This window comes from Caloenas nicobarica, chromosome 10, assembly GCF_036013445.1.
Source record: "Caloenas nicobarica isolate bCalNic1 chromosome 10, bCalNic1.hap1, whole genome shotgun sequence".
Classification (NCBI taxonomy): Eukaryota; Metazoa; Chordata; class Aves; order Columbiformes; family Columbidae; genus Caloenas; species Caloenas nicobarica.
In genome coordinates this window covers 14,569,966-14,594,154 of record NC_088254.1, presented here as the reverse complement: position 1 = coordinate 14,594,154, position 24,189 = coordinate 14,569,966, and the positions used below count along the sequence as shown (strand labels likewise).

Sequence of the window (24,189 nt, the reverse complement as noted above, 5' to 3'; positions counted from 1 at the left end):
GCCTGTTCCACTGCCTGACAACCCTTTCTGGGAAGAAGTTTTTCCTAATATCCAATCTGAACCTTCCCTGGTGCAACTTGAGGCCATTTCCTCTCGTCCTGTCATTTGTCACCTGGGAAAAGAGACCAACACTCTCCATAGTACAACCTCCTCTTGGGCCATTGTAGAGAGTGATAGGGTATCTTGCCATAGTAGGTTTCAGAACTAACATAATAACAAACCAAACCATTTGGAACAGAAACTTTCATCTAATGCATTCACAATATTCACCAATACTATAGCGTTGGTGGCACAAGCTTGTTTGTTGCGTTAAGCTGATGCACCTGCATGACAAATAGCGTGGAAAAGGCTACTTGATTGTAAATAAAGCCCCATGCTAAGGCTATAGCTTGGCTCGAATTCTTGAATTTTAGCATCTTCCGTTTGTGCAACTACCCCGTCACAGCACTGAGACAGGAACAGAAATGCTTGCATGTACAATGACACCTGAACAGGTGTAAGCATTAAGCCAGGGGATCAGAAACCCGTCAGACTGGTGTGAGGAGATGAAGAGCTGCTTTGGGCCCCTCACAAGGGCTTTTTTTTTTTGGCTTTTTTTTTTTCTTCTTCACTTGCAGAGGCCTTTCCCTGCAACATCTTGCTCTGGCAGGTTCTCCTAAGAGGACACAAATTCGAGAGTCTCGCTCCTGTCTCCCATTTGCACTAACCCCACCCAGCTGCCACACCCGAGGAGGAGCACTCGCCGCATCTGAGCCGCTTTCCACATTTATCGCATTTTTGGGCTCGGCCGGTGCCGCCGCCGGGCAGAAAGAGCCCGCCCACTCCCTCCCGCTCACGGCCGCTCATTGGCGGGCTCGGCCTCTCTAGTGCCCAATCGCGAGCTAGAGCGGTCGCCATGGCGACGGCGGACGCGGAGCGGCCCGGGCGCCACCATGTCCGGGTACAGGCCCGGGGTGCTGATGGGCAACTGGAGCGAGGACGCGAGTTTGGAGGAGGTAGCGCTGGAAACGGGTCCCTCCTTCCCTCCCCTCTGCACCTCGTGGTGTTTCCCCTCTAATTGTTCAAATTCGGTTAAAACCTGAGGGCGTGAGTGCGGAATAACGCGTCTGTCCCCTCTCTTCCTTTGCGAGCAGGAGCGCTTGAGGGATTTTATACAAAAAAGAGAACGAGGACAACTTCTAATACAGAAAATAAAGAAGCTCCAAGATAATATTTTAAAGAAGGTAATTTTTAAAGAAGGTTTTGTCAGTCCTCTATGACTCCACAAACTGGCATAGCCATTATTAGTGTTCTTTATGCATTAAGAATGCTATGGGTTAGTATTTTACATGCTAAAATACTTCTGAAACTAGGTTCAGATAAATCTGTAAAAAATTCTGTATATTTTCATTTAGATAGAGCTGTCGGTATCTAAGGATGGATTTGTTCATTTTGGAGACACCGTGATGCTTTTGAACCCCGCTGGCAAATCCTCAGTGGAGAATTCACCTGGAGCGTGCGGCAGTCTGACTTTGGCAATTAATCTGGATGAAATATCCATATATTCATTTGAATCACTACAAGCCCCTTGTGGAGTTAGCGCAGCCGAGAGTGTGGAACCTGTGGGTCGAAATACTTTTTGTATTTTAAGGTTTGGTCCTTTATTCTGAGTTGCTTTCAATTATTATGTTAGCTTTCAGTATCTTGTTTTGATAAATATGCAGTCAAGTTTGCTAATATACAAATGAATTTGAGTAAGATTAATTTATTTAAGAGTCTTTAACTTGGATCATGCATTAAACTTGATTCTGCTTCACATATTACTGTGAATAATTCCAAGGAAGTTTAAATCAGCTTAGAGCTGGTGTGAGAACAGAATTGAGTTCACTGTATCATTTTGTAAACTCTGCAGCTGTTTTTAGTGCGGTCATATGTCAGCTGTAGAATACAAAATATGTCCAAAAAGCACTTAGTTTTATTTTTCGTTCTCCTGCAAATAAGGTCTGAAGCAGAGATTTGTGTCAATGCTTTTGTTGTGCATGAAGTGGACAGTGTTTCTGTTGTCCTAAAAAAAAACCCCAAACCAAACCTAAGCAAACAGCATATTCTCTCTCAAAGACATACTTAATTCCAGCTATTTGCGGGAGAAGGAACAGAAAAGCAGGGTCTTGCTCAGCAGTGCAAGATTCTGCTTGAGTGCATGTACTTTACAATAATAATAATAATGCATAAGAGTACAAACTAACCCATGTAATCCTGATTGAGCAAAACACTTCGAATTAGACCGAAGGAAGAATTTTGATGCCAAGAGCATAGCTTAGGCCTTCTAGAACTGCAATCAAATAATTTTGCTTAGCTGCTGTCTGATCTTAGAGTGGCTGGCACTGAACGCTAGCAAATCCCTCATTAACAGACTAAGTTCATCAGCTACATAGGTTTTTTAAGCTGAATATACTTAGAAAGCCTAGCACTTAGTTTAGTGATTCTTTAATATAAAATACATCGTACAATCATTCTGGAAATAGAGATATACCAACATATGTGTAATGAAACAAATTATTGAACATCAGTTACATCTATTATTAGCAGCTAATGTTAAATTACAGGCAAATACACACACACACTGTTCTGCTTTTAGTCTGTGATTTTTCAGATGCTTGTATTAAAGTATATTTTAAAGAGGTCCTCGGTGCTGAATTCTCATTGATTTTTCATTGTATGTTATCTTTCCACCCTGCATGTTAATGAATATGTCATAAAAAGGAAACAACATAGTCTGTTTCTATTCTGTCAAATACTTTAACCAGTAAGTCAAGTATGAAATGTCTTTTCAGTTATTTTACCTATTTTTAAAGGTAAACCTAATACAAAGCGTTGCCACAAAGCTTAACTATAGACCAAAACAAACAATCAAACAAAAGAGAATAGTAAAGATGATTATTTGGATGTCTCTTTCTTCCTCTTTACAATTTTAACAGTGTTGATGGAAGCGCAGTGGATGAACCAATTAGATTTGGGCAAAAGTTTGGTCTTGGGACAACAGGAGGGTTTCCTGACCAAATGGTAAGGCAATCAAGTTGCAAATGGCAGCGGTAGCATATACTGGTACTGTGCATTTAGTTACTGTATATATGAAGCTGTACAGTAGTTCAACATCTTAGCTTTACAGAACAGATTCCGAATCACATGTAGATCAAGACAAGAAATAGCTATTTAGAAAGTTTATGCGACTTACCTGAGATCAGGTATGCTGGCCAAGGGGGCTGTCAGCCAGAACGACTGGATAAAGGAGATTAAAAAAAAATAAAATTAGCTTCTGAATCATGAAAGGATTCATGATTTAGAGGGACATTTTTTTGCATTTTCTTTAGATCAAAAATTAGAAGTTTTAATTTCTTGTGGAGATAAATCTATATTAAGTATATAAAGTAACATACTATTCTATCATTCTGAGGGAGCAGATTTCTATTAAATATTAATGTCGTTTCCCTCTGCAACTGAGAAGCAAATAAGACATTACATAGTACAAATGCGCTCAAAATAAATCACCACAACTTTGAAAAAAAATTCCCTCTCAATAACTACTTTGGTGAGAGAGAATCTTTGGAATGTAAATTCAATTTTAAATTAGTATTCACTGGTCTGCCTATAGAATAGCTACTTAATGAGTTTATCAACAATATCGAACCTACATTATGGGTTTTGTATGTGTAGCTTCAGCTTGGCAGAATTTTTCAGGAGCTGAGGGAAAATATTTTGTGTTGAAAGCTATTTTTAAAATTACATATCTTGTTTCATTTATCTCTATACAATCCTTAATATATATATATCTTTTATTTACAGCTATATCTAGCAAGTGACCATAAATCGTTTATAAGATTTGCTAAAAAATCTTACCTTCAGCAAGTATTTTTGACAAGTGATCGTTCCTATCTGACTTGCTGGCAAGCTGCCTTCTTGGATCCCCAGCTGCGTCTTGAATCTGAAGGATTTCCAGTTCCTGTAAGAAATTAAAACTGTAGAAAATGTTGCGAAGATTTAATTGAAACAGTAGATGGAGTACTTAGGAAAAAGCTGTGTCCGTTTCATTCACATATTTACACCCTTATGTAAGTTCTGACCTGTAATTTTAGGAAGAGGGAGAGGGAAGGAACGATATCTTTAACCAGGGAGTCTACATATACAGCTGTTAGGTTCGGTGTTCATTTTGAGGTTGACTTGCTCAGTTTTTCTCATCAGAATTTTTTAAAAGCCAACATTATCATGTTGTGATGATGTAGCACTTGGAATCTGCTTTTTAAGACTTCTGACCACTAAATTCCATTTCCAATATTAGGAGCTGTGATTAATAAAGAACTCCTGTACATTAAATATAAAAAGTGTAAAAAACCCACAAAAAACCAAGGCATCTGAATAAACCGATGCTTTTCCACATGTGGATTTTAACCTTTTGGAAATACATTAAGCAGATGCAGTATTTTCCTGTTCCACATCACTACTAGGCTTCCTGAAGCTCTGGGTGTGTAGCAAGACATCACAAATATAATTGTTCCTTTACAGCCTTGAACTGTGAACCATTTACATGAATCAGCTCAGTAATAAAGACAGACAAAATTATGTAATTGTCAAAGAAAACACTTGTTATTCACAGTATTAGTAAATGGGAGTGACTAAAAATTAATTCTATTATATATAAAAAATTGCAAATTGGTAAAAGATTAAGGTCCATTTCTAGGCTGTGTCCCCAAACTATCTGGATCTCTCGTATGGCAAATATCAATTGTAAATGGAATAATCCTGGAATGGAATAATAAATGGAACAATCACAGGCCACTGCAATAACTCTCTGCTACTTGCTTGACCTTTTTTTTTTTTTTTTTTAAGTGTCCAGCACAAGTGAGTGGAATGGAATGTATTGGACAGGAGAATGTGTCTGACCTGAGGACTGAGCATTTGGCTGGTCTGAACTGTTAAGACGGTTGTGTTGAGAACTGATAGGGTGTAAAATATCTCACTATCAATGTACAGCAGTCTCAGAGTGACATAGTGCAATGTGGGCTTACACTAAGCAGTAAATAAAAGCATTTAATTTGAGTAAGAATAGTTAAAATTTGTGTAAAAAATGTCAAGTGTCTCCCCCCCACCCCCCCTTTTTTTTTCCAGGCAAATTCTAAAATTATTATTACTCATTGCCATACTAATCGGAGCTTAGCCATTCCAAGGAACTTTTGGACAAGGTAAGAATAATTTGTAGCTGGCAGGGATTAACATGATGATGTGCCAACATCAAGAATTACTGTAAGAAGCAAGATAGTTGCTTTAGGAACGCACTGAGGAATGGAAACAAACGCAGAATGCACATTCTCTTTTCCCACATTTTAGTTCTGAGCTGTAATATGTGCCACTTTGATGCTGCAGACAATCAGCTCTGTCTTTTTAAATTCATATCATATCATATCATTCTTCCAGCCTTCTCTAGCTTCTTGGTGGTTCTCCCTTTGAATATCCTAAGCAAGTACGCCTGGTTTGGTTTGTTTGTTTGGTTTTGGTTTGGTTTTTTGTTTGTTTCATTTGTTTGTTTGTGGTTTTTTAAGAAAAAAATGTTATACTAAGAAGTGTAAGAAGTAAGAGAACTAGATAAAAACACACTGCATAAAAGTGTATATTGCTTATGTCCATATGAATCACTCTCTCAACAAATTAATCTAACAATTCAAGTTAATATGCATGAATTAAATTAATATTAATTAAGCATTGTTAAGGAGTATACCAATCATTTCCCATTACATTCTGAGCAAGATCTGACTGAGGATTTGAATCAGGTTTTTGAGGACGAAACTAGGTCTCGAAGTTTGAGGCCAGAACCTCAAGCATCCAGAGTCTTCCTCAGTCAGAAAGAAATGGTGATGTGACCGGCGATGGGAAGAACGTAACCAGCTTGTAGGTACTGAGTCGGTGTATCAGAGCCTGGTACTGACGGGGCTGCTTTAGTTCTTAAGCTTGGAAGATGGCATTTCCCTTCTATTTCAAATTCCTAAATTATTTATAGGACATAAAGTGGGCTATTATGTTTCTTGTAAGGGTCTGATATTTGCAAGTGCATGGTAATATTTCTGACTAAGTGAAGAGAAACATGAGAAAACCTTGAACAACTTACAAATAATGCAGATTTGCTGAATTTGGGTATGTATTTATTCTCCCCACCCGTCCACTTTGACTTTGCAGGTCTTATTTTGGAAAAGAATATGAAGTAGTTTGTCACACTTATTTGGACTCCCATAAAGCTGAAGAAGATAAGAATTACTGGGTAATAGTTACAAGAAATCCCAGCCCTGAGAATGGTTTGATGATTGATAGACCTGAGCCTCAGCCAGGTGGGATCACAAAGAACGAGTGTCATGAAGAAACATAGAATATAAAAATCCCAGACTACAGCCTACAGAGGTTGATGAGATTCTGATTCTTGTTTTTTCTGTTCAGATTTCAGTTTTAAAGGTGTTTGTTTTAAAAATTGAAATTAAAGTCTACCATTAGTAATATTGCATAGTCTCATCATAACTCATTCAGATTATACGGTGGGCAAAAACTAATAAAATTTGATGAATGATGCACAACATCAAAAGTTCTTGAATCAGGAAGGTTTCATTTTCCCATTTTCACATTCACTGATGGCAAAAGATGTCAGAATCCAGGAAATCGAATATATTTTCACTACCTTATTGGCCTTCAGAGTGCATTTAACCAATTCTTCCAAGCCAGTGTCATAGTTTTTAAAAGGAGGAGTGTACAGTTTCCAAAACACTGAAACCCAAACTCACACAAGCTATCATGGGATACTTTGACATTTAAAGTTCATCTGAAAGGAAGCTGATTGCTGAGCTTGTTCCACAATCTGTGTAGCACAAAGTTGTCAACTATTAAAAAAATCACAAGTGGGATCTCTTTATCTTGAGATTGGCTTCAGATTTATGACAAGGTGAAATTGTCAAAGAACGTTAAGCTCCAAACACTTAAATGAAAATAAATGCCAAAGTAGAAAAAGAGTAAGAGACACTGTAAGTTTGTCCAATAAGAAAAAGATTGGAGTCTATGTTCATACCTAATTAGACACCAGAAAATCCACATTAAAAAAAATGGCCCGAGAATGGTAAAAATTTCAGCTGGAACTCACATTGTCTTATTGCCCCAAATCAACCAAGCATGAGATGCAAATATATGGAAAACAGATGTCATTACTTCATAGAGTTACCTGGCTTTATAAGGAAGCTGAAACAGCACCACAGAGAATCTTCTTGATGTATGACCTTTCATTACATCCATTTAGTAAAGCTACGACTGTACCTATTCCATTTTTTGCTGTACCACAAGAGCGGGCTCTTTCTGCACAAAGTGAGTGAATTTCTGAGTAAAGCACTCCATAAAGGTCCGTTCTTAAAAAGGATTCCAAAGATCTTCGATCTTCCTAAAGGTCAAATAAAACTTTTCAAGTTTTAGCACAACGAAATCACTGAACTTTCACAGAAGGAACCAATGCAAACATGCTGTGTCTTCAAGCTCTATCCCAGACAGACTATCTGTTTCAAACCCACTGGCAAGGCTTTAAAAGCTCTTGCCCTTATTCAACATGAATTAAACCAGCAGCCTGCAGACCAGGCTCACTAGCACTTGGCATACAGGAATTCAGAGCAGGAGACACGCAGGTTTGCTTTGGGGGAGCGTATCACCAAGGACAGATTTTGAGTCACACTCCTCATGTGCAAACCTTCACTGATCTGTTATTGTAGAGAAAATTATCTTTAGGAACTTTTTCTTTCACTTTCTATGTAAAGATACAAAACCTAAGGTGTGGCAAATGATGTACATTTTTATAGAAGCACTGCTATTGCTCCAACTTACAGAAATTAAAATTCTGCACATTGTCACAATAGATTGATGTAATTCTGCTTTGATTTTGTAGTCATTAAAGTAGAAATACTAAGGCTGTGTGAGTGCACTACAGTGTTTCTAATTTGAGCACTGTGGACATTTATCGGTATTAGGAGCTGCTATTTAGAACCTTGCGAAGTTTCTTTCCTCTCGGTTAAACATAAGGAACAAGAAGAGGCCTTAAACCAAAACCATTGCTAAAACAAAGCTCTGCGTGAGCTCCCACAGGAATGAGAACTGCGTGGGCAGAGCCCTGGCTGGCTGACAGTAGGGACTGAAGCGTTTGTGCGTGTGTGTTTGTGTGGGAGAAGAGCAATGCAGGCTGTACAAAACCAAGTTTTGTAAAGTCTTAGAGGAAAACACAAGACATAAACAGATATAGAAATGAGCACAGAAGTAAGTAATGTCAGAGTCAGACGCTGATAAAGAGTTTTGATCAGACTCTGCTCATGGAAAAGGACTTCCTGAGCGGTTGGAAAATAAACAATTCCTGATTCAATCATCAGTTTTTCTTCTTTCTCAATACAGTTTTAAAACCACAGATTTGCGCATAACTTCTTATATCGTACCTATTTATTATTCAGCTGATTTGTGATATCGAATACAGATACTCTCTGTAACCAGCTTTTTAAAAACTTTTTTTTTACACTTCCTAGTTTTGTCCACACGATGGCGCCACATTTTTCTAAACGACACAACTACTGCTATATATGTAAAACAACCTCAACTGTTTAAATCCAAATGAGTCCCTGATACAATGCCAGCAAAGCTAACCAAGTTAAATCAGGCTTGAATTCTGGGCTAGGAGATGTCATTAAATGTTTTATTATATTTTTGGAAAATAAATGCGCAACAAAGGTAGAGAGAAGAATGTAGAACATTGCGTATTGCATACAACCAACTTCTTAAAGCTAATTAGAATATTAATTTTTAAGCAAAACACACTTAGAGGAAATGAGCTTTAGGAGCTTTCTCTTTCACGTTCTGTGTAAAGATAAGAAACCTGATGTGTGATAAGTGATGCATGCTTTTACAAGAGCACCGTTATTACTTACTCCAATTTGAGAGATTAAAATTCTGCCTATTTTCACAATAGGTTGACATAATTATGCTTTGATTTTGTAGGTATTAAACTAGAAAAACTTAGGCTGCGTAAAATGCACTGCAGTGTTTCTAATTTGGCCATTCTGGACATTTACTGAGGAACACAGGATTGAATATAAAGAATTATGGGATTTAATAGTAGTCGAGGATCTGAAGAATCCTGCAACTGCCAGTTAGAGACACAATAGCGGTCAGGGTGGTGAAGACCTGACCATTGGGTAGCTAAGGACAGGCGCAGTATTTTGCATGTCCTAGTATTGCGCGTCAGGAAATATGGACGGTGATACTTGACTCTTCTGCAAAGCACTTTTACATATACCAGTGAAGAGCAAAATAATATATTAAGAAAGCTTTTAATGCTTCTTTCAAATTAGGTCTAATATAGATGGCTCTATAAAATACATTTGGGGAAGATAAAACTCTGCCTCCATTCCAGGCTGCTCAAAAGCTGTTAGTATGAAGATGATCCTGAGCTATTAGTCCTTGCTGAGGGACAGGGTGCATTAGTTCAGATTTAGTGCTGTGCTAATATAGCTTTTCATAGGTCTGAGGCAGAGAGAACTCACATCTGCACATGTTTGACTGTGCAGATGTGTGTTAGCAGCACAATATTGAAAGTAAGGAAGAGGTACAGAGAATTCAGAGTCAGCAAGGAAAAGCATCCTTCTCCTAGTAAACTCACACATTGGTAACACTGGAAAATGAAAATCCAGCTTTAAATCTGGCTTTTCACTCACTTCCTGTCTTTTGCATGTTTCCCCAACTCATATTTCACATCACATCACTTCTCTGCCATGTCTTCTATCCATGGTTATAAAGGGCTCTTCTAGCACTCAGTGCAAGTCCCTGGCCCTTCACCCTAATCACATCAGTATCTTCAGAGGCTGCTTTTCAGTGGTTGTCATGAAGTATTGTTTTAGCACAAACAGCTAATCAGAGGAGAAGGCCATATACAGGTTTGGTAATGGCATAAAACATTTGAGAGAAAAAAAAAAAAAAAAAGAAACCCCCCACAACTCACAGAGAACATTACAATAAGAAATTCCATACAGCGGTGGAAGAAAATAACAAACATTGGGAAATTTGGTGGAGTTGAGAGGTAAGAGGGTGATTTTGATAACATCTGTGCCCACTCACCCTAAATTAATATTGCATGTCTGTTGTAATCTGGGTGGAAGGAGAGTTCTTTTAAAGCCATAGTTGTTGCTTTAGAAACACTTAAGACTTTTTAATGTACGACAACTCAGCTAGGGGGGCCAAAAAATAAAAATGCAGATGTAAAATGCAAAATACATCAAATACAAGTGGAAATCAGGAAATCTCTATGTCATTTTGTCAGCTACACCTCTCTTGTCTTCTGTGTTAGGCTTTGTCCCAGGTCTCACCTCCATTCTCTGCCTGACCTGCCTTATTTCCCTGCTGTACATAGCACAGAGAGGCGCAAGCCACAGTTTGCCAGCTCCCCTCTTTGTGCTGGTGTGACTTTGTTCTGGAAGCTGTAAAAGGGAATCTAATGCTCAATACTGCATTCCCCTGGGTAAGAGAAGAAGTGGAAAGACCTGTCACCTTGGTGGACGTCTGCTGTGCTGTTTCAGCAGGGATATGAGCAGTCATAATAATGCCAACTACGTGATTTGCATCATAGGTTAGTGGTACCTGTAACGAGAGGGACAGCTTGCCAGAAAGACCAAGGGAGACCCATCTTTGCTGATCTCGTACAAAACAAGGTTATTTTATACCAGAGAACAGAATCGTCAGTACTACACTAGAAAGCATTCCTAGAACAGAGTCATTTAGCTTTCTCTCAAGAAGTTTCTGTATTTTTTTGCAAGGAGAGCTCAACTTGCAGTAGAATAGGCACAAACATAAAAAAATACCTGATGACGTTAATACCCACGTATGATGATGAAATTAATTCATACACATGCATCTCTACTGTATGTTTATATGAGAAGCTCAGAGAGCTAATTTCCCAACATCTGGTAAATGCTACTTCATGCAGTACGTCAAAGCAAAACTAAACAGACCATCCAGTTACAGGCCCGCTAGTATATATGTTTCTATAATGCTGGTCTTGTTTTAATTATAGTCTCCTTGGAGCCAGGACCATATCTTCACCTTTTTTTCCAAATATGCACAACTACAGCAGAGAAATTCAGTAAGTAATAGCATAAAGTTGTTTTTAAAAGTGGTTGTAAGATTACAAGGAACTGAAGTAGACCTGGTGCAAATAACCAGAGATACAGGCGTATGAATTCTACACACACACCAGCAACAAATAGTAAACTCTTAGTGAGGGGTAAGTAATTCTGACGTTGATAGGAGTTGCTAGGAGAAGAGCCCACAAACCACAGTGCTGTCCCTGTGGGTCTGACAAACCCGTGGAGAGGAATAAGAATTATACATGGCAGTATTTTTTTTTTGGTATATATTTAGTTATTTAATTATATGGCATGCTAGTTAAAAATATCTAACCAACTGTTAGCGTAAGTCCAATTTGCAGAGGTGACATCGGTCTTGAGAAATTGAAGAACTGTTTCTGGAGCTTGTTCAAGTTAAAACTGTTCAGAAATAGACTAAGATCTCTGAAGGTCTGTGCAACCTAAGAAAATCACTTTAGAAAATGCAGTTAGCTCTTTCTGAATATGTTACCTGTAAAATTCTCAAAAACCTTAAATCCCTAAGAAAAATGAAAGCAAGAAACTAGTGAATAGGCAAAGTACTGAATTAAAGTATGAGTTATCTTTCCTTTATGGGCAAAGCCTCTTAAAACCCCTAAAATGCTAATTAGCATTGATTATTGTTATAGGGTCTCTAAAAGATTAAACACAACAGTTTGTGAAATCCACATCAGACAGCAGGTTCTATCCTTCCTCCCTGCTTTCCTACTGCTCCTCTTGCTTGGGCTTTCTGTCTCTTCTATATCCTGAAGAAACAAGTGAACAGTTGTTTGGGGAGAAGTTTAAGGTTTGTCAGATTTTCTGGTCTTTTTGCTGACAATTTTGGCAGCAATAATTTAGACAGAACACCCAAGATGTATTATAGTCTCGCAAATAACCAGTGAATTTAACTGACCATGAAAAGAGGCATATTTTGCCATATAAATATACATATGTATGTATGTATACATGTATATAAAGAAATAGAAATGAATTAGCACTGTATACACATACACGCACCAGGTACTTTAATGCTGACATAGAAAAAACATGCATGTAGTTCAGCATTTGCAGGAGAACAATCTTTCTTCATCTAAAAATATTAATGGGTTTATTTTGAAACTACCTTTTGAACTACCTAGTTCTTTTGGTGTAATCTTAAGTGCTCAGGGACATATTCAGGTCTGATTATAAATGACTCCAAGGCACCACATGGTAATCCAGAATAACATAAGTGCTCATAAGAACAACACAGAAACATTACAAAGAATATGTTACCGTTGTTCTTAAGTGTCTTGGCATTCTAAAATTTACCATAAAATTTTTCTGCATATATTTGGTCTCAAATGGCACCAAAGTTCACAGATGGAATTAATAAAGCTATTAAGTTTGATTAAGTTATCAATTTAAAAATTCTCTCGATATATTTTCTTTTCCCCACATTCCTTTTCCAGACACAAATGAGAATTTGTTTAAAGGGATCCATGTAGCTATCTCAACAATTACAATGTATGACCTTGGATACAACATAGCTTAGCGTTCTCACTGCTCATGGAAAATTTTGATGCTTCCAGAACTACTTGTAATTCAACATTTTCCTCTGCCCCATGCTAATTCATACATATCAACTGATTGTGCCATGTTGGGCGGTTGCGGAATTTTGTCCTTAAGTGCGAAATGATTTTAAACAGTGTCACACTTTTGGATTAGTGAATGGTTTCTACTGAACACTGGGCATTATACAACATTCAGAAACACCAACACAAATTCCTGCTTCCTATGAAATTAGCTTAACAAGGATTTGGGGAGTAACCATTTGCACTATATGGTTGATTTGTGCAACCTTTTCATCTAAGCAATTATTTCTGAGAACAGAATGTTCATTCATCACAGAAAAATTGAGGCCAAGTTGGTTTATACCACATATTTGGTCTGTTACACGACACAACCATCAGCTGTTTGGATTTAGAAGTTAAGCATTACATATAAGCCAGCAAGTGGTGAAGGTTTCTTGGTCAGCCCATGTAACCTATAGCAATTTCAGGTTTTCTGCAATAACGCAAGATTCATATTGTAAAGAAAGTTGTTGTCGGAACCGGTATAAATACACAATAACGATTTTTCAAATGTATTTGAAGTTATTCTATGAAAGAGAACTTATTAACATGCCGGGGTAGGGCAGCAATTTTTCCAAATGACCAGTGTAATTAAGCAAGCACAATCCTCCAGCGTAACCGTCATGAAGGGAGTATTCACCACCTAGAGCTCCTGTGCCTGCCCCGTAGCAGCATCGCTGGCCCAGACAGGCTTCCTGAGGGTGGGACAATGAAGTCAAAACTGAACCGATAGGCAATGAAAGGGGCTCTTAAAGAGTTCGGAAAACACATCCATGGAAATGAAATTACAGAGGAAAAAGAAGAACACAAACTAAAGCTACTTGAAATACATTTAAACTTGCAGAGCTATCTGTCCCTGGGGAGAATCCAACATGATATTAAGCTTCTGCAAGTGAACATAGGTTATTTTCCTCACAGAAACAAACAATGATCATCTTTACAATTTAGTAGTCAAATATAGCCATAGTTATATTCTTCAATAACAGCCTATGAAGTTTTTAATTGATATTTTTCTCTCTTGTTGATCAAAATTTTAAAAATTCGCCTGAAAGAGTGTTTTAGAGATTAAAAAAAAAAATCTTTGCCACAATTAAAAATAGCTTGCCTCATATAGTTCCTGTTACTGCAAAAAGATCCTGGTATGATAAAACCACTGGTTATGGAATAAGAAATGTATTGGGTTTACATGTCAAAATGCATTAATCTATGTAATGTTTGCATGCTGACTACAATCAGGGCAACACCTAATAAGTTATAATTAATAGTTGCACTTAGGTAAAGAAAACAAACCATTAGTGAGGTGAATCTATTTTACCTGATTTCGCCAATTACTACCTTATTTTCTTCTAAGCCAGAAGAACATTAATGCAAAATATGAATGGCTGGGCAGGCTTTTGAAAAAAGAACTAGACAGAAATGTAGCTCCCTGAATTGGCTGTGACAGTATTAACTGTTGAAATGAGACTAGCCACTATGTCCATACCAGTAGATCACTAGTGTGGGAAATTGCATAGAGAAGAATAAACATTCCAGGAAGTCATAATTACCTTATTGATGAACTTTCATTTAACCACATTTCTGATTCAAATGCATCTGCCTTCATATCCCAGTGTTCTGCATTCCGTCTCATGAAGGTATATACACACACAGTAAAGAAATCACATTGCAACCATCTGCTGGAAGAAAATAAAACAAATTCTTTAGTCTCGTACTGCAAAACATGCTCCTCAGACTTCTTATAATTGTTTTTTGAACTCTTCCCACCTTGTTAACATCTGTGCTAAAAAAAGTGGATGCCAGAATTGATCACAGAGTGGCTCGTTTAAAGTTTTATTCGGTAGTAAGGATGCTGCTTCTCCTTGATGTTTTTTGGCACGTACATTCATTTTCAAGGCTGCATCCAAGGCCACCGTGAGGGTGGGTGGCCTAGGGCTGGCTGGAGGAAAGAGCTGCCTCCTCCAACCCCCTCCTGTTCTCATCGCTCTTTGCTTGAGCAGCCTGAGCCAGCACATGCTGTTCTCCCAGGGTCAAGGAAGCCAGGAAGGGAAGATGGAGAAGTGAGATTGGATGCACAGAGGAAGGTACTTGAGTTCAGTAGTTAGGCTGAGATCACCTGGGAGCAGCTTTACTGAATTCAGCTGTTCATTAGTTTTACTCCACAGTGCTCCTGGGGCAGTGGAAGGGACTCTTGCCCATTGAGATTACGATTTTCTCTCTCCCACCATTCTGCTGCTTTGGGTAAATGCTGACTTTGCCTATAGCTATTCTGGCTCTACATGTTCATACAGAATTTTAACAGCTGATTGCCACTAAATTATTTGATAAAGACATCAGAATAATAGATAAAAGTGTAATTTTAGAAGTATAAACTAGCTGTATATTTTGAAAGACATAAGGTGTTTAAAGGTAAAGAATAGCTGAGGTCTAATAAAAATATTATGACTCAGAAAGTAGTGAAGATCAAATAAAAAATACAGGTTAAGTGATACTTTCAGCGAGGAAGGATATTAAGAAGATGAGATCCCAAGACCCACACTAAAACTGGTGTTAATTTAATATATTTACTACTCATCTGGAAAGCAAGCATGCAATAGCAGAGACAATATAATTGGGAAATTATATGTCATTGTTTAGAAAAGCCACAGCTTCTCGTTTCTTTTCTTTTCTTTTTTTTTTTTTTTTTTTTTTTAAACCAGCCCTAAAGGAAAGGACTGGGCAACAAGGCGGCAACTGAAATTTAGCGTAGGTTAAGTGTGAAGTAATGTGTTTGAAAGGAACAATTTGAACTATTCATATACACTGATGGTTTGCAAAATCACTCAAGAAAAAGATCTAGGCGTTACTGTGGACAGCTTAATGGAAACTTCTGCTCAGTGCACAGTCGTGGTCAAAAAAGCAAACAAGATGTCAGGCTATGTTAAAGATGTATTGGAGAATAACACCGGAGATAATAATACCTTCAAATACATTAATAAAGTATTTTTCATTTTAAGATTAGTTTATTTTGCTTTCCTATCTGAAAAGAAACAGAAATCACCTGGAAAAGAGAATTAAAAAGGATTTAGGGATATAGATAAACTTCTATAAAGTGAAAGATTTTTAAAGGGTGTCAGAATTGTAACACCCTTCAAATTAACGGGTTTTTTTCCCTGAACAACTTCTCTGCTCCCCTGTTTGTAAACAGGATGGTGGGATCCACTGACCTTTTTTTGTGTCTGTGGAGATGAACAGATGACAGGTGGCACACACACTGTGGATGGGCTGAATGTCATTTCCCTGCTGCTCCAGAGAAAAGGGAAAGGATCAGCTCCTCACTGAACCTCTTCTCTGCTCTCCCCTGAGCCCAGCCTGCGGGGCCCAACCCAGCACATCTTACCCAGCTTAGGCTCAGCCTATACGCAGCACCTTCTACTCGGTCTTTACCAACTTCCTCAAATCCAGCCTAACGCCTGAACTTGGGATCTTTCCTCCTTTAATCCCATTCTTCGCCTTGTGCCCTGCACCTATACATCTGAACTTCCCTCTGCTGCTTCCAGAGTCTCACACCAGTCAGCCCACTGCTCCCCACACGGTTCGTAGCCCAATTTCCTCCCAGGGCAGGCACAGCTCACCAGCTTAGCTATTCAGCATCTGATGTCGGGATTATCAGTGCTGTTGGACACCCGCTAATTTGCCTCCCCTGCAGCACCCATGCCGCGGGTTGCTTCCCCATGTTCTGCAGACCACTGACAGAAGCGCATGATGCTGTTGACATTATCAATTACTACTGATGGCAAACGAGAAAAAGTAAAATCAGAGATTAATTTACAGCCGAGGAACACCGCCCCACACATGCATACCACCCAGCTGAGGGCTATAGCATGCCTCAGTGCATATATTGCTTAGATGTTAATTAAGGCAGGAGGTTTCTGTCCTGACTACTTGACACGCCAGGTTGAAAGCTGTCCTGTGGATTATGGACAATGATATACACCAACCTCTGTGGTTCCTAGGGTAGAATGCTTGCTGTAAATAGATGTCAGATTTGTAAATTTAACATTGTTTAGTCTGAGAATAAGTGAGGAAAATGGGAAACTCATTTGCCCAGCAGTGGGAGGCTGCGGAGTGTTGTTTTCTGCTAAGGATTTTTATTTTTATTACTAAGCTCTTGAGAGCCTAGAGATGTCACAAGGTCCTTTTGCTGTACTGGGCTGTGAAACCAGAAGGGGAAAATATGAACTGATGCAGTTTTATATAACTTTCAAATGTGTTTAGCATTTTTTGTGACAGCGAAAGCAGTCAGAAAATTTAACTGTTTCCGTTGTGAACTTTATTTTGTTTGTCTGGAAGTTTGCTCTGTTCCAGCAGAACTGGCGGTAGTCCTGTCCAGAGCAAAGGCAGGGCATTTTCCCACATAAGCAAAATAAATTCTAATCACAATAAAAAGGGGAGGGGAAAAAAAAGAAAAATTAAAGTTATGCTGTGAAATGGCATTATTACCTCTCTAACAGGAAGCATATGGAATAGTAGCATGCACATAGGTCTGAAAGCCAGGAATAAATCAGTGTTAGTCTAGACATGCTGATTCCAGCTGTGGTTCTGAAAAAAGCTGCTAGTGCTAGATTTTGACTAATTCTAATACCCATCTGTAGAGGATGATGAGCGAAGGCAGAATAACACTGTCCCATCAGGGTTGTGCTGAGGTGGTTTCATTATGGCTGGGACTCAGGCAGGAGAACAAGCGTTGCCCATGATGATCTCCTCCTTCTGACAGTAACTGGATCCACAGCTGGTATCAGAAACCAGGGTGGTACATCCTATGGAATAGTGATTTATCATGTAGCCCTGTTCTCTCCAATCTAGGAAAAGGAGCAGAGGAAATGTCTTTACTCAGTCCTGTTTTCCACTTCTTAGTATGGCACGCACTTGTGATTTCCTTTGTGCTTTCTCCACTGTGGCCATAACATTTAATTAAGTAATATTTGTAAGCATCCAGAAGATGGAAAGCCTACATATTATCTATTTAAGGTGAGTAATTACCTCACAAAAAGACATAAATAAACTTAGACCAGTGATGTAATTTCAGAGAGCAAAGCACTACCAGAGTCTTACAAACCCTTGCAAAAAACACCTCCTCTCTCCTTCTGCCTTCACTCCATTCCCCAAAACAATGAATCCCTCTCAAGTGAACTGATATAAGATTTGCACCTCCTTTGCTGCTATCTTATTTTCATACAGCAAAAGGATCCCAGTTTGTGTCTGTTTGCTTTAGCTTGATTTCTGCCATCCTCAGACAAAACTCTTCCCTCAAGTACACAGACTTTATTCACCGAAGAAAAACCTCCCAAAGTCCTTGCAGACCTTATGAAAGGCGTTTTCACTCACTTGGGTTAAATGAGCACTGTGTGTTTTCTTTCTTCTTTTTTTTTTTTTAGAGGGGGGCGTAAAAAGTCATAAACGAATCATTTCAACTTTGGGCAAGAAGTTTAGGTGTTGTATTTGTACCACGCAACTACATAAACACAGCACGAGCCAGTTAACCAATGAATTGCAGGAATGAGAAGCAATGAGATGATCTAAAACATTTTAGCACATTTTCCATATATTAGCCCTCGGACCAGTTGTGTTTTGCTTTCTTACAACAGACACAAGTCAGTAAAAGTCCAAAAGGAAAGTCTGAGGTTTTGCATTTCTGTTTGTGGTACAGGAAAAGGGTTACGATCTCAGTGGTTGATTCAGTGAAATAACATCTCTTTTATACACATCTGCCTAGCAAGTAGGGCGGTAGTTGGAAATACCCAATCTAAAGCATTAAGGATTTGCTGGCAAATAGCAAGGCATTTTCTGCAGAGGAAAAGTTGTTATATTGAGTCGTCTCTTCGCATGCTTAGGAGTTACAGTCAAATATCCAAACACTGTGGAGTTCCACTGCGTTTATTATTTTGTCAAGTATTTAACACACTGGAACTGACTCTGCTGCATGTTTCACATCCAAGAAGGCATGATAACAGTGGACTTAAATAAGAAGATACTTGGCAATGGTAAGTGATATTTTTATAGACAATTATTTAGGCATCATAGAGTCAGCTGTTTTTACATGTCAGTATGTATAATTTTCAACTGTTTTGAGATTTTAAAAGAGAAGGGTAAACAGAAAGGAGGTAAAACCAGAGGTGTTTCACAAACTGTGTGTCTGTCTGTTCACTGTCATTGTTGCTCTGTTTTTAAATTATCTGAGAAATTTGAAGTCAATTATTCTTGTTCAGTTTTCAACATTATGACAAACCAGAGACAGTCTACATGGAAGTACCTTAATTTAGGGCACTTATATTTTGCTGTATAATATTTCTCCTGACACATATAAAAGCCAGCAGAGTGGACCACAGGCTTTTGTGAGTTCATAGCTTTCTTCAGTTTCAAAGGCCTCTGTAAACCTGCAATACTGTAAGAGACAGAAAAGAAACAAGATCACAAATCAAATGATTTATTACTCAAAAGCATTTTAAATCTAGAAAATCTGTTTCATTGCAATTTATCTTCATAAATAAAATAAATTAACTAATTTGAAAACCAGATGAAAAGGAGAGGATATGGGATTTATTTTTTTAGGTTTTTTTCCCCCAGAATTGTTTCTAACCTTTCTACTCATTTCAAGTCTTCTGTATAACTGCAGGCTTTATCCTTTAAATATTTTTATTTGAAGAAGCAATGCAAAAAAAAAAAAAAAGCATTTCTCCATGAGAACTGCACAGGGGTAGTATCTAACCCTGTGAAAACACACACACATTTCCAAACCATTTTAAAATTAAGCATTAATATGATTATCTACTACAGTTTCAGATCACAGTTCCAAGCAAGACATCCAAATGCATTATTTCTTTGAATCTCTGTATGAACCAGCCTATACAGGAAATCAGTAAATTGCTCCAGAGTCTCAGCCTCAAAGGGGATACGTATTTGTTTAGTCATATGCTATAAATAACATCTGTAGACTTGAAACCTTGCCAGCATCATTAATGCAGTGTTCACTTAATAGCACCCTCTATTATGAGCCTCATTAGTGACTGATTCATACAGTGTGAGCCTATAGAAAAAAACCGTGCAGGCTAGTACAGCACACAGATACGGATGATTTATTATCCACACTGCCAGTGTAACCTCGGTTGTTGCGTTTGCTCTGAGCTGAGCACACGGGAGGTTCCAGGAGCAGCCCCTGCTGCTCCTCTGCAGGGGGGGCTCTCAGTGTGGGGGGGGACAAACACCCTCCTCCTCCCGCACTCCACCAGCCTGTGGCTGTGGATGGGTGACACAGAGCCGTGGGGCTGTCACATTGCTTCAATTTTTGCTGAAGGACTAACCCAACAGATGATGCTGCCTCCATCACTTTTACAGCTCTTTCCTGTTAGAGAGTGCCAGTGATGTGTTCCGCGGCTTTTATTTGCCCAGTGCTGTTGTAACATTTATGCTGTCTATGTTACAGTATGACACGTACTGTACACTGTAAAATAATTTGCCTACTTTATCATATAGAATAAACTTTGTATGTGGTAGATTCTGCATAATACAACACGGGTTGGTGTACTCGACACCAGCAAATTCTTCTTGTTTTCTAAGAGTATTTGTTAATAATTCTGTTCATTGTCCCATTAAAAAATATATATATCTTATAGTAATTTGCATCGGAGAAACCCCCAGCCCACACATCCAAGAAAGAAGGTAACAGCCACAGCACAATTTCAGTGATGAGGACAAGGATTCAGAAGTGAAGGAAAGTAAAGCTATCTAAGGTCAAAATAGCAGGTCACTATCAGAGCTGTAAGGAGATCTCCAGACTCAATAAAGTGATCTGTCAAAAAATGAGCTGGAGCAGATTGTTACTGCTTTCCAGTGCATGATGTGTATTAGACGTGGCTGGTAAGGTTCAGTTATAGGTAGTTTACATCTTTGCCAAAGATTAATGCTGAGCCTAAACTGATATTGTCAAAACCTTAACATTTTTGCTCTACTCATTTTATTCACTTAGGGTCCCTTGTTTCAGCCAGAAATATGAAAACAACAGCTTAAAAACTCCCAGTTTTGTATGCAACGCTCAAAGGTCTGGGAATTCTTACCTCTTGAACGTTTGAGTCAAGTCTTCTAAGATTCACTCCATGAATTTAAAGACAAAATTTCTAATCAGTTTAAAAGATGTTGAAGAAAAAGGAAACGATCAGAATGGAAATCCTGAGTTATGCTGGTGGTGGTATGGTTGTCTTTCAACATGATTTTGGACAATTATTTGGGACTTAAATTCCAGAAAAGGCTGTTTCTTCTGGTTAAATCCAAACTGGGACAAAGGGTATAGTATTAATTCTTCTGGAGAGATGAGTAAGTGTTATCTCGATCAAAAATGAGCATATGTGAGGAATGGACACTGGAAAATTTGACCTCCCTGAGCACATCTCTGCTCCAGAGTCAGGGTAATTCAGTGGGTGCCCTCAGGACCAAGCCTTCTGCGATACCTGGACTGTGTGAGCCTCAACATGCTGTTTTACACATTCACAGGAATACCGGCTTTTTGTGCATATCCAGACAGCCTTTCTGGACAGTCTATTTACAAGACAGCCATGGGGTCAGGAGGCAAAGTGTCACACAATCCAATCGTATAGCTGCTCTTGTCCCCTCCATCAGCTCTAAAACAAATATAGTACCTGCGATATGAGTTATACCAGTTTCTTATGGATTAAGGCATCCCTTTCATGTCCCTAATGCTATGGAGCTTAATTAGCTACTATCTGGGAGCCCTGTACTACAGACACTGTACTGTACTGTAACTAACAGTTATTTTTCCAGTGTTTAAACTAAGGTCATCATAAAACCCCGACACAATCAAATACTAGGTCATGCAACAAAGTTCCATGACACCTCCCACCCCATGGTCTCCCTTTACTTATCTTCACATAAAGTGCTGGTGAATTGATCACAGGCCTTTACTGTGCCAAAACAGTAATAGTCAAGCTCTCCTGGACAAATACATATACACAAGCATACGAATATAAGGACACAGCAATATTTAAAAGACATGGTAACTAACCAGAGTAACAATCTATCTGAAGGTATAGCAAGTTTTCAAGACTGGTGGAATAATATCTTTACATTTAGATTTTGAGCTTATTTTAAAAGATATTCTTTACCTGGAGCAGAAGTTATTGCCATCAGTACAAGAACTATAGGTTAATTTTTTCTCTTTGACAGGTCAATTAGACTAGCTGATTAGAACAAATTCTTCTGGGTTTAAAACCTGCGATTCTGTAGGAAAAAACAAAGACCAAGGTCAAGAGTCCTCGGCTGAGATCTCTCAGTCACTATCTCCGAGCTATTTAATATTAGATACTGCTCTGAGGGTGCAGGCTGATTTCTAAACATGGAAGAAGAGTCATCTCCCAAAGACACCAGATCCTAGACTCTTTAGGCTGCTACCGCTGATTCCAGTACCATCTGTCACACCTACAAACAGGGTGTCACGAGATCCCACGAAGCACCAGAACGTTGTATTTTGTGTCTTACCAGGGAGAAATTTACGTGACAGGTCATACTGTTGTACTCATGAGAAACCTGTAAAATGATCTAGTCTCATCTTGCTGTCAACAATAATGCTAGTGAGTAACATCTGTGGTGTGCATTACGACCAATGTTAGTGTTAAAAGTTACACTATTGCAGAAGTTAAGAGCAAGAGAGCTGCCACTGGAATTTTTTACTGTTATCTTCAACACCACCAATAAAAACTATTCACTCAGCTTCATTCTGAATGTCGCAGCCTTAGAGACAAAGAAAAGCAGCAGAAATGTGAGGAGTCCTCAAGACTTGTTTAGTACAGAGTTAAGCTGCAGCCTGTGTAAGTAGCTTTGCATGTGCCAGACACCAGGAATTACAAATCCTCAGAAGTAGCTCCTGCTAAAGCCTTGCAGTTGAAATGACAACTGTACTTATAAATATGGTAAAGTGACCTTATTCAGTCATAGATATCCAAGAGATTACACAATCGCACATCGATCACTGACAATGCTAATTAAAACAAACAACAAGAAAAACAAACAAAACTCCAAAAACTCCACAACATCTCCCCTCAAACAAACAAGAACCAACAACAACAAAATCCCAAACAACCAAACCAACCCAAACCAACAAACCCAGCAGCCGAGACAGGACCATACTGCTCTCTGTGACATGCTGAAGGACAACGAGCCCCGCAGTTCAGTGAGACTGAGATCAGGCTGCTGCAGAAAGTGGTGCTCGTGCCAACGTGTAAAACGTGGAGCAAATTCTGCCACTGGTAACTCAGATGAACTAAATCTATTGACCTTTTCAGTTCTTCCATTTATTCATTCATATCTGTCTGTTCAAGGAATAAAGATTACAATGAATACGACAGAATCCAACATGGACTCACAATAAAATGTAAAACTCGACAGGTCAAAATACATTTTTCACATTGAACTCATGAAAAATACAGAGAAAAAATTCATGATTTTTGTATGTAGACTAAGTTCATTTTTCTTTTGCCCTTTACTTTTTTTCCTGATAAATCATAGTTTTGGCAGTTGATAATTCTCCTTTCATTCATCTAAATGGCCCCTTATGTCAGCCTACAGCTCAGGGGCATATAAATCAAAAGGAATGCAAAGTCACATGAAAAAGGAACGTTATGTGACTGGAAATGTGGAAAGAAGAGGTAAAGTCAAAACTTTTTAAAATATTTGTTTTAAATTAGAATGACACCACACAGGGGAGCTCACATGTTTTTACTATTCTGGTGCTGCAGTAAGTTATGAACTGTGTATTGGTCAATGGCTTTAAAAATATTGATGGACCTTTTCTTCAATACCAGATATTTAAAAACTTCACAGCTGACACAAATATTCCGTGGCGTTTCTCTAAAACCAACAAAATTGCTTACATATAGTCTAGATATCCTGTACAAAAATATTTAGATAACAGAACACTACCCAGAACCCTTTGTTAAAAGGGCACCATTCTTGCTTTACCTCATATACCACGCCATGGCTACAGTCAATGCTCTTTACGCTGATCGTGCTGTAGTTTTTCAGTCACACACTCTTACACCATGCTTATCAACATCACATGGGCTACTTCTGTAAACATTGTATGTGTACAGTAAGATATTCTTCATAGACTTCCAGGATATTTTCTCAAGATGAGGTAAAAACACTTTTTGAAGGGTGTACACTTAGTATTAGACCGCCTTCTGTGGAACCATATAAGCACTATTTTACAGCTTATCTCTAAGGCACTGCAACAAGTAAGGACACCAGAAGGTTTGTAATTACGCAGAGCGTGAGCACATGTCATGCAACACAAAAGTATTTGAGAAGACAAGGTCTAGAAACTTTTATTAACTCCCAGAAAGGCAATTCACTGGAAAAGA

The 24,189-nt window shown here is 38.5% G+C and overlaps 1 protein-coding gene across 1 annotated transcript; it reads left to right on the top strand.

Annotated features, from left to right (window-relative positions):
• The first annotated feature begins 932 nt into the window (after positions 1–932).
• On the top strand, positions 933–6,391 carry CFAP161 (cilia and flagella associated protein 161). The gene is made up of 7 exons (XM_065642078.1): positions 933–995; positions 1,134–1,223; positions 1,395–1,630; positions 2,958–3,042; positions 3,823–3,981; positions 5,143–5,216; positions 6,205–6,391. The coding sequence occupies exons 1-7, from the start codon at positions 933–935 to the stop codon at positions 6,389–6,391; spliced, it is 894 nt and encodes a 297-aa protein (XP_065498150.1).
• The last annotated feature ends 17,798 nt before the right edge of the window (positions 6,392–24,189 follow it).